The 15,141-nt window shown below is 34.7% G+C and overlaps 1 protein-coding gene across 2 annotated transcripts in view; it reads right to left on the minus strand.

Moving 5' to 3' along the window:
• Positions 1-281: 281 nt before the first annotated feature.
• The window catches only part of LOC136982302 (mitogen-activated protein kinase 14-like), a 48,598-nt gene continuing 33,738 nt past the window's right edge, over positions 282-15,141 (minus strand). For both annotated transcript variants that reach the window (XM_067278779.1, XM_067278778.1), the window contains exons 10-12: positions 5,145-5,223; positions 4,789-4,962; positions 282-1,483 (exon numbers count right to left, since the gene is read on the minus strand). In XM_067278779.1, the coding sequence (XP_067134880.1) occupies positions 1,434-1,483; positions 4,789-4,962; positions 5,145-5,223 (303 nt within the window). In that variant the 3' untranslated portion in view covers positions 282-1,433. The remainder of the gene's footprint in view (positions 1,484-4,788; positions 4,963-5,144; positions 5,224-15,141) is intronic.

Below are 15,141 nucleotides of genomic sequence, written 5' to 3' on the forward strand. Positions count from 1 at the left end.
AGTATTTTAGACTTAACTGTGGATATTGAAAGAAAAATCACTAATGGAGTTATGCACTATTCAAAGAGAAGAATTTGAGATGTGCTTTCCAAAGTGAAAGTCCTACCAATTGCCTAATACATTGGAAAACAATGTATTTAGAAGTGAATGGGAATATAATTTCTGCATGAAGTGATCATGTTTTTTTTATTTATTAAAATACTTAGGAAACTGGACATATCATTTGTTGGTCTACCTTTGTTTAAATTATTAATGTTAATAAAGAAAACCAAAACAAAGAATTGAAAATGATCAAGTTTAATACTATTTTTTCATTCAACAACTACAGAGTTGCTTTAAGCAAATGAGATCAAAAAGTTTGCTCTTAGAGAATCTTCAAAAATTACATTAACAATCTCTTACGGAAGGTCCACACTTTGGTTACAAACTTAACAAATTGCATCCGACGAATCTAGAAAATTTGAATTTCTTATTAAACAATTTTTTTGCAATGGCAAATTGGCTAAAAACTCCCGGTCATTGGCTTTACGTTGGACTTCTACGATAAAAATGTCCTCATCAAGTTTTTATAATTTTGTAAACATTTTTAAAATGGCAAAATATGCTAAACGAGACATAACAAAAATAATAAAATTGTGTTGTGGAGACCAACGACAATTTAGTCTCATTTAGAAGAGAGGGAGAAACAAAGCTTGTAGAAAAATAGTCTCTTCTTTTCTCATAACAATAGAATCAATTAAAGAGTTCTTCAAAATCAACATTATGCTGTTCGTTTGAAAATGCTATGCTTTACAAATATTCATTTACTGTAAGAAACACGGCAAAATAAATTTGTGCACCTTTGTTTTCCATTAAAATATTTTCATATCTAATCTACAAGAGTATCGGAAAATTCTAAATCAAAAAATTAGTCCCAAATAATAAAACTAATGTTACCAGTGAGTCAATTTTATCTATTTCTGTATTTATGCAAATGTATTTACCACAATTTACTTCCAAAAGGTAACAATTTAACAACAACTGTTTAGGCTTTCGTATTGGATTTGGCATTTCTAATCATTATTGCATAAAAATTGAAGAGTATATGAATATATATACAAATCATTGGTTTGTGCAAATTAACTTTGTGCTAAAAACTATTAATTTTTGGACAACGGATAATAAACGATGATTCCTAATTATAACATTTCTACATGCATTTACAAAGGATGAAATTTTTTCTCACGAATTAAATATTGCAACAATTAAAATCGCAAATTTCCTTCTTGGCCGGAACAAAAATGTACCTTAATTGTCAAAATGCTGAAATTATAAATTGGCGAAATGCTGACAAACCGATAGTCACAGATTCTAAATGTAATGTTGCAATATATAACAATGAGACGGAATAGATGACTGCAAAGTCCGATTCTTTCGATGTCCAGCAGAGTGAACTACGCTTCATCCCGTGGACGAAATGTCATGACTTCTTCGTACACAAGTTCTTGAAAAAAAAGTAAAAAATTTCAGGTCAGTTTGAGTTAGCAACAAAAATACAGTAAATACACAAATAACTAATTACTAATTTATTTTTCATATTTATATTCTATGTATTTATGGGAATGAAAGAAAAGCTAATAAATTAACTCTTCGATTTAAGAATTTGTAGAAAAAAATATCCAGACAAATGCAGAAGGAAGGGAAATGATTAAAACTGTCAAATTGTACAGCTCTGAAAAAAATAAAATGGACAAGAAATCTTTTGTAGATCATAACAAAACAAAAATAAAAAAAATACTAATGAATGACAAACAAAATATTGTCAAATATCAATAATGCTTATATTCTAAAATATGCATTTAAATTTTCAATGTAATGAAAAATCAGCAGCCAGTGTTTGTGATTAGAGCTGATCACAAACAAGAAGAATATCTTAAAAACTAGCCAAAATGCAATTACATCTTAAAATGTCAGTATCTTCCACACAAACACCACTTTTCTACAATAGTAAAATGAAAAATACATTCAACTGTTTTCAAGTTTACACCAAAAACATTAATTTTTCTCCTTATATAAATGTTTATCCCATCATTCAAGATACTGACAGATATGAACAGAATTAAGAATAAAAAAATATGACTTTCTTCTAGTTAAACAAGTTCACAACCTTAATTCAGCTGAATGATTTTTTAAAATTCAAGAACAGATATATTAAATCTGTATGACTGGCATAATTCCACCCGTCATAGCTGCACTCTACATTCACCACTTCAACTAACACCAGTGAAAGAACAAAGAACAATGTTTCAATCAGTTCAACTTGCAATAAATCATAGAAGCCCAAACTAAATACAAAATCTAAATATTCAAGGTGATAAGCTTATTTTGTAACCATTTGGCTAACTAGGCATGTGAATTATAGCTTAACAAATTCACAAATACCATAAATCAATTGTTAAAATAAAAATTTAGATCTAAAATGTTTTTTCCCATGAGATTCACTGTAGTAGTAGTACTAATAATAATAATAATAATAATAATAATAAACAAGTGCTGGTTAATTAAATATACGAGAGTAATCCCAAAAGTAATGTCTTCTATTTTTTTTTTTAAATACAAAAACATTTATACAAAAATAAAATTCATATCATTTTAAAGCTTGAACATTTATCTATTTTTCTACATAATCACCATTTCGATCAATGCATTTTTGTAGGCCTGTAGCAGTTTTTGTATGCCCATGTCATACCTGCTCCTGCCATGTTGCGGATCCCATCTTGCGCACACCTTCTGATATTGCAACTTTTCCGTTAAAATCCCATGAATTGTGCTTGGGGAAAACCCAATAACCAAAATGCAGAGATCATCCAGAGTGATTTGCCGATCTTCACGCATGGTTTGCTCAAACTTCGCGACTGTCTCGTCGGAAATTGACAGTCTCCTGCTTCTTTCTTCGTCGTGAATTTCAGTATGATCAGCTGCAAACTCCCTATACCACTTGAAGATGTTTTTGACATTTGTGCACGACTCACCACACACTTCCGTCAATTGGCAATGAATTTCAATCAGTTTAACACGACATGGCGAAGAGCTGTATGACGTGGGCATACAAAAATTGCTACAGCACATACAAAAATGCATCGACCGAAATGGCAATTATTGGGTTGTTCGGAAAGTTCGTAGCGATTTTTAAGAGAAATAAAAGAAATTGTTTTAATACTAAAAATATACTTTTATTCCATTATGTATGCGCCATTGTTTTTAATGACGTGTTGCCATCTATGGGGCAGCTTCATGATACTCCCTCTTCGTAGAACTTTCCAGTTTTTTCCGCGAAAAACTGATCCACGTGGTTTTTGCAAGCTTCCAAAGTATCAAAGTTTTTATCATGAAGGGAATTTTGTAGAGAACGGAACAAATGGTAGTCCGACGGGGCAAGGTCGGGTGAGTAAGGGGGTGGGGTAAAACATCCCAGCCTAGTTCCAATAATTTTTGGCGTGTTCGTAAAGACGTGTGAGGTCTGGCATTATCTTGGTGAAACACAATGCCTTTTCTATTGGCCAGTTCCGGACGTTTTTCTTTAATTGCCGTGTTAAGTATTGTTCCCAATTGGATAAGCTGATCAGAATCAATTGTTTGATTCTGTGGAAGCAGCTCGTAGTACAGGATTCCTTTCCAATCCCACCAGACAGTGAGCATGACCTTCTTTGGATGAAGACCGGCCTTTGGAGTTTTTAATGGTGATTCATTTTTCTTACCCCACGATCGTTTTCGGCTGATGTTGTTATAAATGATCCACTTTTCATCACCTGTCACTAAACGCTTCAGAAAAGGGTCATTTTCATTTCGTTTTTCAAGAGAATCACAAATGGAGATGCGATCCAGTAAGTTTTTTTCCGTTAAGTCGTGAGGTATCCAAATGTCATAACGATTCACGTATCCGAGCTTCTTTAGATGTTGAAATACAGTACTGTTTGATGACTTCACTATGTCTGCAATCTCTCGAGTTGTGTAATGAGGATTTTCATCCAATAATGCTTTGATTTGGTCCTCTTCAATAACAGGAGGTCTTCCTGAGCGAGGAGCATCTTCAAGGCTGAAATTACCCGTTTTAAATTTTGCAAATCACTTTCAAACAGTTGATTCTGATACAGCACTCCCACCATAAACATCACATATCTTTTTTGCTGTTTGTACAGCATTTTTACCTTTACGAAAAAAGAAAAGAAACAAGTGTCGATAATGCACGTTGTTCGCATCCATTTTTGCAATGAGCCAAATTAAACGCTATTTGAATAACCTTAACGGTTTTTTTGCAACGGACGCGTCTCAAGGTCATTTATCGTAATATTCATTGGTTTGTACAATTCTAATCATTTTTGCGTCAATCGGTGTCTCAACTGTCGGCTATCAAAAATCGCTACGAACTTTCCGAACAACCCAATATGTAGAAAATAGATAAAGGTTGAAGCTTTAAAATGATATGAACTTTATTTTTGTATAAATATTTCTTTGTATTTAAAAAATTAGGAGACATTACTTTTGGGATTACCCTCATATTTTCATAGAAGCATAAATATACCTAACCTCAATTTACACAATGCATTTGTAAGACCAATTGAAACTATAAACTGAAATTAATTATTACATGGAAAATATAAAATCTTGGTTTACATGAGAGTTATATGTAACAATAATGTGATTTGTTGTTACATCTAACTCTTTATTTGTATTATATTGTACAGTACATGAAAGACAACAATAAAATTGAAATACTCCAAGTATGAGCAAGTTTTAATTTCCACTCACGTTTCCATTCAGCAACCGAAAGATCTCGGTCTTCGAACGACTGGTCGTAAGGTTCCGCCACTGGTTCGTCATTGGGGTCAGCATACTGTACCAAGTATGCATGCGCCAGAGCTTCCGTTGCCGTCGGCCTTCTGTCAGCATCCAACTCCAGCATCTTTTCCAAGAGATCAATTGCTGAATAAAAAACATAATAAAAATTGTTTTATATGTACACTTGGTGATATGTAATGCACCCAAAAGCATTCATTTGGGTGAAAAGATTTGCCGTATAACTCCTTCACATATTTATTATAAATAAATTTACTTCGCATAATGTTAATTGTCATTGTAACAAATTTATCAAATGTTAAACATACCATCTGCATTTGCACCTTTAAAAACTTCCTTAAAATCCTTCTTTTGAATTACTGGTAAAGACCTTATGTAATTTCTTGCCTGAAAGAAATAGTTTCATTTAAAATTTTAAAAAAAATTGTAATAATGATGACGTATTGTTAAATAAAAGGTGTGGTTATTTACATCCACAAATATTAAAAAGAAACACACAAAAAATTTATGCTAAACCAGAGTTTTTAAATTTTGGTTTGTTTAGTATAACAAAACTTAACTGTTAACATCTCTGTAGATTTTGGCCACTAATACTTTATTACGGCCAAATGATTATTATTAAAATATTCAAAGAAACATTTGAAAGCCATTTATATTACGTTTGATAAAATTTCTTTTGATTTCAATGATCTATATGTTACAAGGTGAAAATTCCATGAAGGAAACCGAGTGGCCTTCCTGTTGTCTGGATCTGAATCCCCCCAGACTTCTTTTCAGAGTTGTATTTTATCCTGGAGATATCGGTCTGATCCGAAGTCTTTGAAGGCACCTAAGTCATATATCGAGTGTGAGATCTTTGTTATTCTGACAGCTTTTCTTCAAAGTGTGAAGTTTTTAGGTTGAGCCTACTGACCACTGTACATACATACAAAGTGTGAAGTCAAATTTTGGGACAGGATTGAAGTATAGGTCAAAAACTATCCAAAATTCCAAAAACCAGATTTTTTGAATACTAATGTGATAAGGCACAAATGAAAAATTCCATAAAGCACTGGACATGCATCCATGCATTCCTGGGGCCTTTTTCCCTCAGAGTCTCAGGTCCTGCCAAGATGATTTTTATGGCTGTCCAGCCAATAATCCTTACAAGAAGTATATAAAGTGAAATGCAAAAATATAAGGTGACCCTAATTTTTCAAAATAAAGTTTTATCACACTTAAACAAAAAAATAGTGATGGGAATAAATGTAAAATATAAAAGAATTACTTATACTGTTTCAAATTAAAACTGAAAATTTATTCAAAAAATGAAAAATAATGATGTTGCAAAAATATAAGGCCAGTTACATTTTTCAGTGATTTATCAAAAAAAATTTATATCTATACTTTAATATTTATAGAGAGTTGGTAGCACTTTGTAATTGCAAATACAGGCATAACTGAATTTATAACAACATTAATTGTTCTGATAATCAAGTTTAACAATTGGTAGCGCTAAGTACTAAACTGTCTTTGAGTGTGTTTAAATCAAGGCACCCCATCAGGTTGGAAGTTCTCTAGAGCTACTGCAAAGTAGCTGAAAAGATCTTGTTGTAGCATAGCCAATTATATTAGAGTTAGTGTGCAATATGAAAACAAGAAACAAACAGAATGGCCTTCCAAGTTGACAAGGAAGCATAAATCAGCAGTTATCTGAGAAATATCAACAACAGGTATGTCATTGTGTGAAACAGCACAAAGGACTTAACATTCACAAATCCACACTTTTCTGGATGGTAACAAAACATCTAGTGTATAAAAATAGAAAAGCAGCATCATATCTAAAACACCACCATCAACAAAAAAGACTGATATGGACCAAAGATAAAATGTCACAGACTTCAAAATACTGTGAATTTGTTTGTGCCGATAAGAAAAAGTTCAATTTGGGTGGTCCCGATAGTTGCAATTTTATTGGTAGGATCTTAGGGGAGAGGAGGTTTTTGTTTCCGAAGTGTTGGCAAGGAGGGGATCAGTCATGATCTGGGCAAGTTTTTGATGGTCTGGAAAAAATCTAATTATTATTCATAAATTGCTAATTGAAGGAAGTTGGGTATCAAACCTCTTGGATGTATATCTTCTGTCATTTGGAAAAAAAACTGGTGGTCCATTCAGGCAACTGCAACAAGATAAGTGAAGTTTGAATTGTAGATCAATGAATTATCAGTGGTTACTGGATAATGGTATTGATATCATGGATTGGCTTCCCTATTCCCATGATTTGAACCCCATAAAAAAAATCTATGGAGTCTAATAGCTTGGGATTTGTATGCATAAACACTATCTTAAACTGGATGTATGCAATATAAGAACACTTCAAAACCATAACCCAGTTAAAAGAACAAAAACACTCATTAAAAATCAAACTTTTTCAACCTTTGTAAAGGCAATCCTCAAGTTCTACTGGTAGAATGGAAAATCGAACAAGATCTATTTAAAAATGTTTGTTGCATAAGAAGTTTGCATGCGCAGGATCATCATAATATATTGTAAATTAAAAATGAAAACAGAAGAACAGTAACATGACATAAAAAAACAGCAGCAACAAGCAACAAGGACACCAAGCCCTTTTGATCTATCATATACAACCAGTGATTAAATGGGATCTTCAAGGAAATCAGACAGCAATCTGATATGCAAATTCTGTATATGAGGTCTCTGTCTTTTCATTACTTAGGAATGACAAGGACCCTCCTAATGAAAAGGCTCTGCCAGGAGTATACACAATTCCTTTATATGATCATAGGTTTGATCAAGAATATGAGTACATAAGCACTACCTTTAGATCCAAAACAAGGCTCAGGGAACAGAACTCAATTACTAAAAGAACAGGAGCTATGGCCTCGGCTGCCTATGTATCAAATGAAGATGGGGATGCTTTCATTAGATGTCCATTTTAATAGCATTCACCTTCTACAACAAAACACATTACCATAACATCTAAAATATCTTAAGATTATTGAGATATCAATATATAGTGCTATCCCTAGAGGGACAACTATCGATAGCAAGGACATGGCTCCTATGTTGCATGCCTGGAGGGCAGTATTTGAATGCAATTAGCAACAGTGTTGAATTTTGTAAGCACTTCGGTCTTGGTATATTTATTGTTTAAGATTTTTTTGTTATCTATAGTTATTTAAATTTTTTCTTTTTGTATATGTATATGTTTTTTTTCCTTCTGTTTTTGTTTTAATTTACAATATATTACTACATTCCTGCACATGCAAACTTCTTATGAAACAAATCTTCTTATTTTTAAATAGATCTTGTTTGATTTTCCATTCTACCAGTAGAACCCGAGGATGGCATTTACAAAGGTTGAAAATGTTTGTTTTTTAATAAATGTTTTTGTTCTTTTAACTGGATTATGGTTTTGAAGTGTTCTTAGGTTTGTATGCAGGAGGAAAAACAATACTACAGTATTGAATAACTCAAAGCTGTAATTGTAATTATATGGAAAAAATCGATTTAAATGTACTGCAAAATCTTGTTAACTATCAAAGATAGGGTTTGCAAGATTAATTTTAAAAATGTTAGTTTCATTGGCTATTAAAAGTAACTGTCCTTATATTTTTGATCACCACTATCAGGTCAGCTACAACTCCCATTACTTATTCATCCTCAATGTTTATGCCCTGCCCTCTTGTGACATCAACACCCCCTACAGGAGTTAAGAGGTTTCAACAATACCCTTTCTTCTTACCCCTTGTTAATCTGTGGGGACTTCAATTCTAAATCTCCTATCTGGAATAGCCCAATGCAGGACCCAAGGGGCTATGCAGTGAGTGAAGTGATGCTGAATTAGATCGCCACTTTCTAAACAACAGACAGCTACCCACTTTCTCAAACAGCAACAGAGAAAGCTGGATTGATCTGTGTCTTGGCAATCAGAAAATGACAGATCTAAACATCAACTGTCGAACCCTCGAACACCTATCAGCCAGTGAACACGCCTATATTTTGACAAGTATTTCAGGCACCAATCCCCCAGTCGACCTAAAAATTTGCAACTCTACGAACTGGACCTCTACCAAGAATTCATAAAAATGTACTGGGACCCCACTGGCCTCATCTCTATTGACTCCCACCAGGATGTCGACTTTGCTGTCAAACAGCTCCAGGAAGTCCTCCAATGCTGCATACCATCATGCCACTACAATCAAAATAAGTAAACCATCCACTGCATGGTGGAACAGGGATCTTGACACTAAAAGGAAAAAGGTTTGCACTGAACCAAAGAGGCAGTACAAACGGGATACTGACCGCTCCTCAAACAGATGTATCTAAATCAATTCAGGGAATACAAAACCCTTATCAACCGCACTATAAATAGGTCTTGGCAGGAATTTTGCACTGCCTCTAACTCAAAAGGCCCTTGGACAACCCCCTTCTACACAATATTTAAGATAAGGAAGCCTCTAACCACTCCTACCACCATCCAAAACTCCCATCATCATACCATCACTCCTGAAGACACCTACAAGCTCATATTTTCAGAACTCTTTCCCACTGATGACCCCAGTCACGATACAAACCATCAAAGGAACACAAGAGAGCAGAATATGATCACCCTCTCTAAGGAATACAATAGGCCATTCACGGCCCTAGAAAATCACTCAAAAATTCAACAAGATCAAAAAATGCAAGGCTTCTGGTCCTGACCTTATTGACTAGAGCAGTGTTTCTCAAACTTTTTGGACCACGACCCTCCTCCTGCACTTAAAAATTTCAAAGGACCCTCGAAGAATAAGTATGTGTCAAAAAACATCCCAGAGGGAGGGGGTTAGGCTCGTATTTAAATATTTATATTATTTTTATTATTTATATGTGCAATTTATTTAAGTAAAAATTATTTTATATATTTTTTATTTCTATTATTTCTAAACATGAATCCATAGTAAATTTATAAAATATTTGAAAAAATTGATCTGGCATCAATTTTTCAGCGACCCCCCAAATATTTTTCACGACCCCCACTTTGAGAATCACTGGACTAGAGGATGGCTCAACAGGCTTACTCAGCCATTCCAACAACTTTCTTTGTTCTGTTCAACAAATGCCTAGACCAGGGATACTTCCCTAAGAACTGGAAAGAAACCTCAGTTAAGCTCATCCGAATAGACAAGGACTCCCCCCATACAAAGCCATCTGACTACCGCCCCATTTCTCTCCTCTCAGTGATCGGAAAAATCTTAGATGCCCTCATGGCAGACAGGATTCTCCATCACCTGAATAAAAACAACATTCTTAATGCCAACCAATTTGGTTTTATGAGAGGAAAAGGTGCACATCATGCCTTGGAGTGTGTTGTCAGTTACGTCCAAAATGCAAAGATGATGCGCAAGCACACAATGATGGTCAGCATCGATTTTAAAAAGGCATTCAACCACGCATGATGGCCGACCATTCTGGCCACTCTAGCAGCTGCCCACTGCTCCATCAACATCTTTAACTTATCAAAAAGCTACCTCACAGAAAGGACTGCCCCTTGCTATTGAAGCTGGAAAGATTCTTCACAGGACCACCATTTCCAGAGGGTGTCCCCAGGGCTCTAAGTTGGGACCTCTCCTCTGGAATATCCTTTATAACAGGATCCTAAATCTAAACAACTACACTAATCTCGGTGGCAACCCTATATACAGGGGTATGCTGATGACACAGTCATCCTCCTGTCTCACACAAATCATGAAACTCTCCAGTGCTATATGAATAACCTCAATAAGGTGCACAAATGGAATGAAGAAAATTACCTAATCATCAATTGCAACAAATGCTCTAGCATGGTATTCCCAAAGGCAAACCCTCTTTGGAAAAAGTCCTCCATCAAGATCAATGGGCAAAAGATTCAAAGTGTTAACAATACTAAGTACCTTGGAGTGATACTTGATCCAAAACTTACCTGAAAAGACCACATCTACTATTCTTACAGCAAGGCAGTTAGAGCCAATCAAGGCCTTGGGTGCATTGCCAGGAATTACTGGGGTCTTGACAGTAAGAACAGCAAGATAATTTACAAAAAAGTGCCGTAGAGCCCATCCTTACCTATGGCTATGAGGTTTGGGGATATGCCATGAATAAAGCCTACATTTGCAAGAAACTTCTCTCTGCACAGCAGACTGCAGCAATTGCTATCACACAATCCTATAAAACTGCCCCAACAGACACCCTACTGGTAATTGCAGGCCTCACTCCTATTCACCTTGTGATAATGTACAAATACATAAAAAAAACCTCATCAGGAATATGACTGTGGCCAACACCAACCCGGACCTGATTCATAAGACTATCAGCAACCACAAACTGCCGGATTCCCCCTAGCAGATGAAGTTATGAAGCTTGGTATAGACTTAAACATCAGCCAACTCACTACTCACCCTGCCAGCAACATCAGTTCAAACTTCAACTTATACCCCACTGAATTACCAAATGGGATTTGCTTCTACACAGATGGCTCCAATCACTAGGGTAGCATAGGTGCAGCTATCCACCTAGAGGACCCCCCGAAAAAACTATTCTGGGAGGCTGCCTACAAACTCAATAAAAATTGCTCAATCAACCAGGCTGAATCCCTAGTGATCTGGAAGGCACTTTCTTACATCCATAACAATATCAATCTGTTCAAGGGAAAAAACTTGAATATCCTCTGTGATAGCTGGATTTTCCTTCACCAACTCGCTAAAGGTAATCACAAACTTCCCATCATTCATAACAGCCTAGAATTAATTTATGCACTGGAGGGCACTGTTCATATCAACTTCCATTGGGTCAAAGGACACTCCGACAATCCTGATAATGAAAGGGCAGATAATATAGCTAAAAAAGCCAATATTGTTGCCAATCGTTGTTCTTACACTCCTGTTTCTATCTCCTTCATCAGCAAGGAAGTCTTCACTATTATTACAGATTGGTGGCAAAGAGAGTGAGATGGTAGCAGCACTGGCCGTATCACCCACAAGTTCCTCCCCAATGTCACTCTAAGGTGCCACTATTATTACCTGGATACAATACACACCCTCACTCAGATTTTAACAGCTCACGGTAACTTCAAATGCTACCTTCATCGCTTCCTGAAAAAAAGTGGAAGACTATGTGAAAGTATGCAATTAGGAAAGAAGACGACCCTTTCCACCTTATTTTCACATGCACTAAACACATTCAACATCGCCATTCTTCGAAAAATTGTGGAAGAAAAAGGACACAACTGGCCATGTCAACTAATTGTTTTTAAGGAGGGCAGTAAAATCTTTCATACTTTTAAAAACTACATCAACAAACTAAATCTGGCAAACTACCTGCCTACAACCCCCACCTAGGTTCTATGGTTATACTCACTTGTACCATCAGTTGGTCGGCCTTATAGGACTGGTCTATGTCTCCATCCAGTTTCTCTTCAATGCAAGAATCCTCTGTCAGCTACCCAATGCTGGTTTTTTTTTTCCTTGTGTCTGTAGCACTTATTATTTGCATTATCCTGCCACACCTATTGTATATTAATTCTCTTCTAGATGCTGTCTCATTTTGTAAGGTCTCTTTTTGGCATATCTCTCTGTTTCACTCCTGATGTTAACATTAGTCGCCTCTCTACCATATAAATGTATATCCATTCCTTGCAGGATTCTCTGTATCACTATTATATCATTATTGGTCTCCGGCAGACACCCATGACCCTCTCTCTTCTCTTATCTTTCTCCTTCCCTCTCATCTCAAACCTTCTCCTTTCCCTCACTACCTCTTCCCCCTTTCTTCCTATAAGGCTATACCTCTGAGTCAGGCCTTATCTCTATCTATATCTATACTTTTGATCTTTTGAATAAAAAAATTATATTTTAATTTTTTATTTTTGATTGTAAGTAAAATAAGTAATTCTTTTATATCTACATTTATTCCTGTCACTAATTTTTTTATTTAAGTGTAATAAAATATTATTCCAAAAAGAATGAGGGTGGCCTTATATTTTTGCAATGAAGCTTATACAAAAAAAAAATGTGAATTTTTCTTATTCTTGTAGTTGTGGTGTAGTTAGATCCCAATTTTTAACCTATATTTACCAAAATACATTCAAAATTTAAGTACTCTTTCCAACAGATCAATTAACACTGCTATGTAAATATATCTAAAATTATTTTAACATACTTTTAAAAGATATTTGCCTAGACATTTTCACTCCCCACAGTAAGTAGGTTCTAAAAAATGTACTCAAACAGAGGTGAAAAAATTGTGTTTTTCATCAAGACTTAGTAAAAATTCTTAAATAAGGAACACAATAAAAAGAATAAGGAAATAATATCAGTCATCCTAGAATTGTTCCATTACATAGATGCAAATATACAAATACAGTGGGTGATCAGTTAACGATCACTTTCACGAAAGATTTTTATGATCAGACAACGAACACATCACTAAACAAACATAAAAAGAAGCAACGGAAATAGCAAATACCAATTAATTTTCCCTTGTTTTCAGGTAACAATTCGAAACTTTTCAGAGTGCGGGAGACATCAACATCGACACTCAATCCAATATACATTGATGAGATAGTATTCCTCAAACTTTGAAATACTCCCTTGTAATTCCAGCCTTTTATTTTTCTGACAAACAATTCTTTTATAGTATTTGTGAGACTGTCGAGCAGGCACTCGTTAAGTTTTGCATCAGTTTTTTATTTTCAAAAGGTGATAGTATAATAGCAAAGGTAGAGAGTGGGCAGAAGATGTCTGATGTTGCTGGGCAGTATGGCTTGAACAAATCTACAATAGGGCACAGTTCAATCTTATCTAAGAAAGATACAGTATAATCAAGAAGACTCAAGCAGCTAAAGGAGTAACAAAAATCACATCTGAGAAATAAAGAACATTGAAGGGCTCATAATGGAACCTTAAACGGATCTGACAACAGAAGAATGCCAAGAACTCTTGAATGAAGAACACCAAGAAACTCGGTGAAATATGTTTCTTCTGAAAAAGAGGATTAATGCTGATATCTGCTATTAATTAAAGATCTTTTGAAGAAGTGAGGGATGTCAGATCAACAGTCTTAAAATGGCATACAAACCAGGTTGAGGTTAATAGGCTTGGGGATCTCTACAATTACAATGCTATTAATTACTTCTGAAAATCCCGAAGAAGAGAGAAAAGCAATCGACATTAGACAGATTCTTTAACCCCACAAACAAAAAAACATGACTAATAAAAATGCAAGACTGTGTATATATGTATTTTTATTATTACATATAAATAAATGTAGTAAGAAAGTATATATTTTTTTATTTTTGGGGGGGTCTCCAGAACGAATTAATCAAATTCCCATAAAAACCTATGGTAAATTGATAATCGGTTAACAAACAATTCGGATAGCAAACAAAGTCTTGGAAAGGATTATGTTCGTTAACCAATCACCCACTGTATTCCAAAATCCAAAATACTTCTGGTCTGAGCATTTTGGATAAAGGATCATCAGCCTGTCTAGAGTAAACATATTTCAACAAACTGTACTGAAAATAGATTCAAATACTCATTTAAACAATGTCTAATTTGTGAATCTTCCCATTCAGTTGTAATTAAGTATTAAGTTTAGCAGGTAGAGTTTTAGATAGTCCTATATATTTATTAATTGATTGAAATTAGTCTAATATTAAAAAACAAAAAGGATTGTCTTGTGATCTATATTACATGCAGAGTAATGTGCTTATGAGATACAGTGTTGACTAGTAGGTGTGTGGAACAATCACACCACTGATAACATAATCTATATTAATTCAATTTTACATTACAATGAAGCAATGTAAAATGAATTAAGCTTAAGTGTATGTAGCATACCGCAGGATACCACCACAAGAAGCATGTATGTATGTATATAAACCCACATTCCTTGAAGTAGTATCATGTCTCAAAAGCTTTGATAGAATATCTTCAAGATTAAATTAATGGTTTCAACAACATTAAAACACACAAACAGATACTAAAAATATCATCTTCACCACTCGCCATGTCCAATCACCAGGAACAACTATTCTCCACAGCAGAGACGACACCTTTCTTTCAAGGCTACGCCTGTGCCAAATTATGTAAAACAGTCTAAAACGTCCACAGGTGACAATCCTTTCACAATTAAAAATATAATATTTCTTGTAAAATAGGGCTGGAGGAATTACAAGGTTTCAATAACAGATTATGTACAAGGAAAACAATGAAATAAAGATGGTTACACACAAATACACATTGATATTCAGGGATAAATAAATCTATAATAGGGAGTAAGTATTAA

This window comes from Centruroides vittatus, unplaced genomic scaffold (assembly GCF_030686945.1).
Source record: "Centruroides vittatus isolate TY-2023 unplaced genomic scaffold, ASM3068694v2 contig_82, whole genome shotgun sequence".
Lineage (NCBI taxonomy): Eukaryota > Metazoa > Arthropoda > Arachnida > Scorpiones > Buthidae > Centruroides > Centruroides vittatus.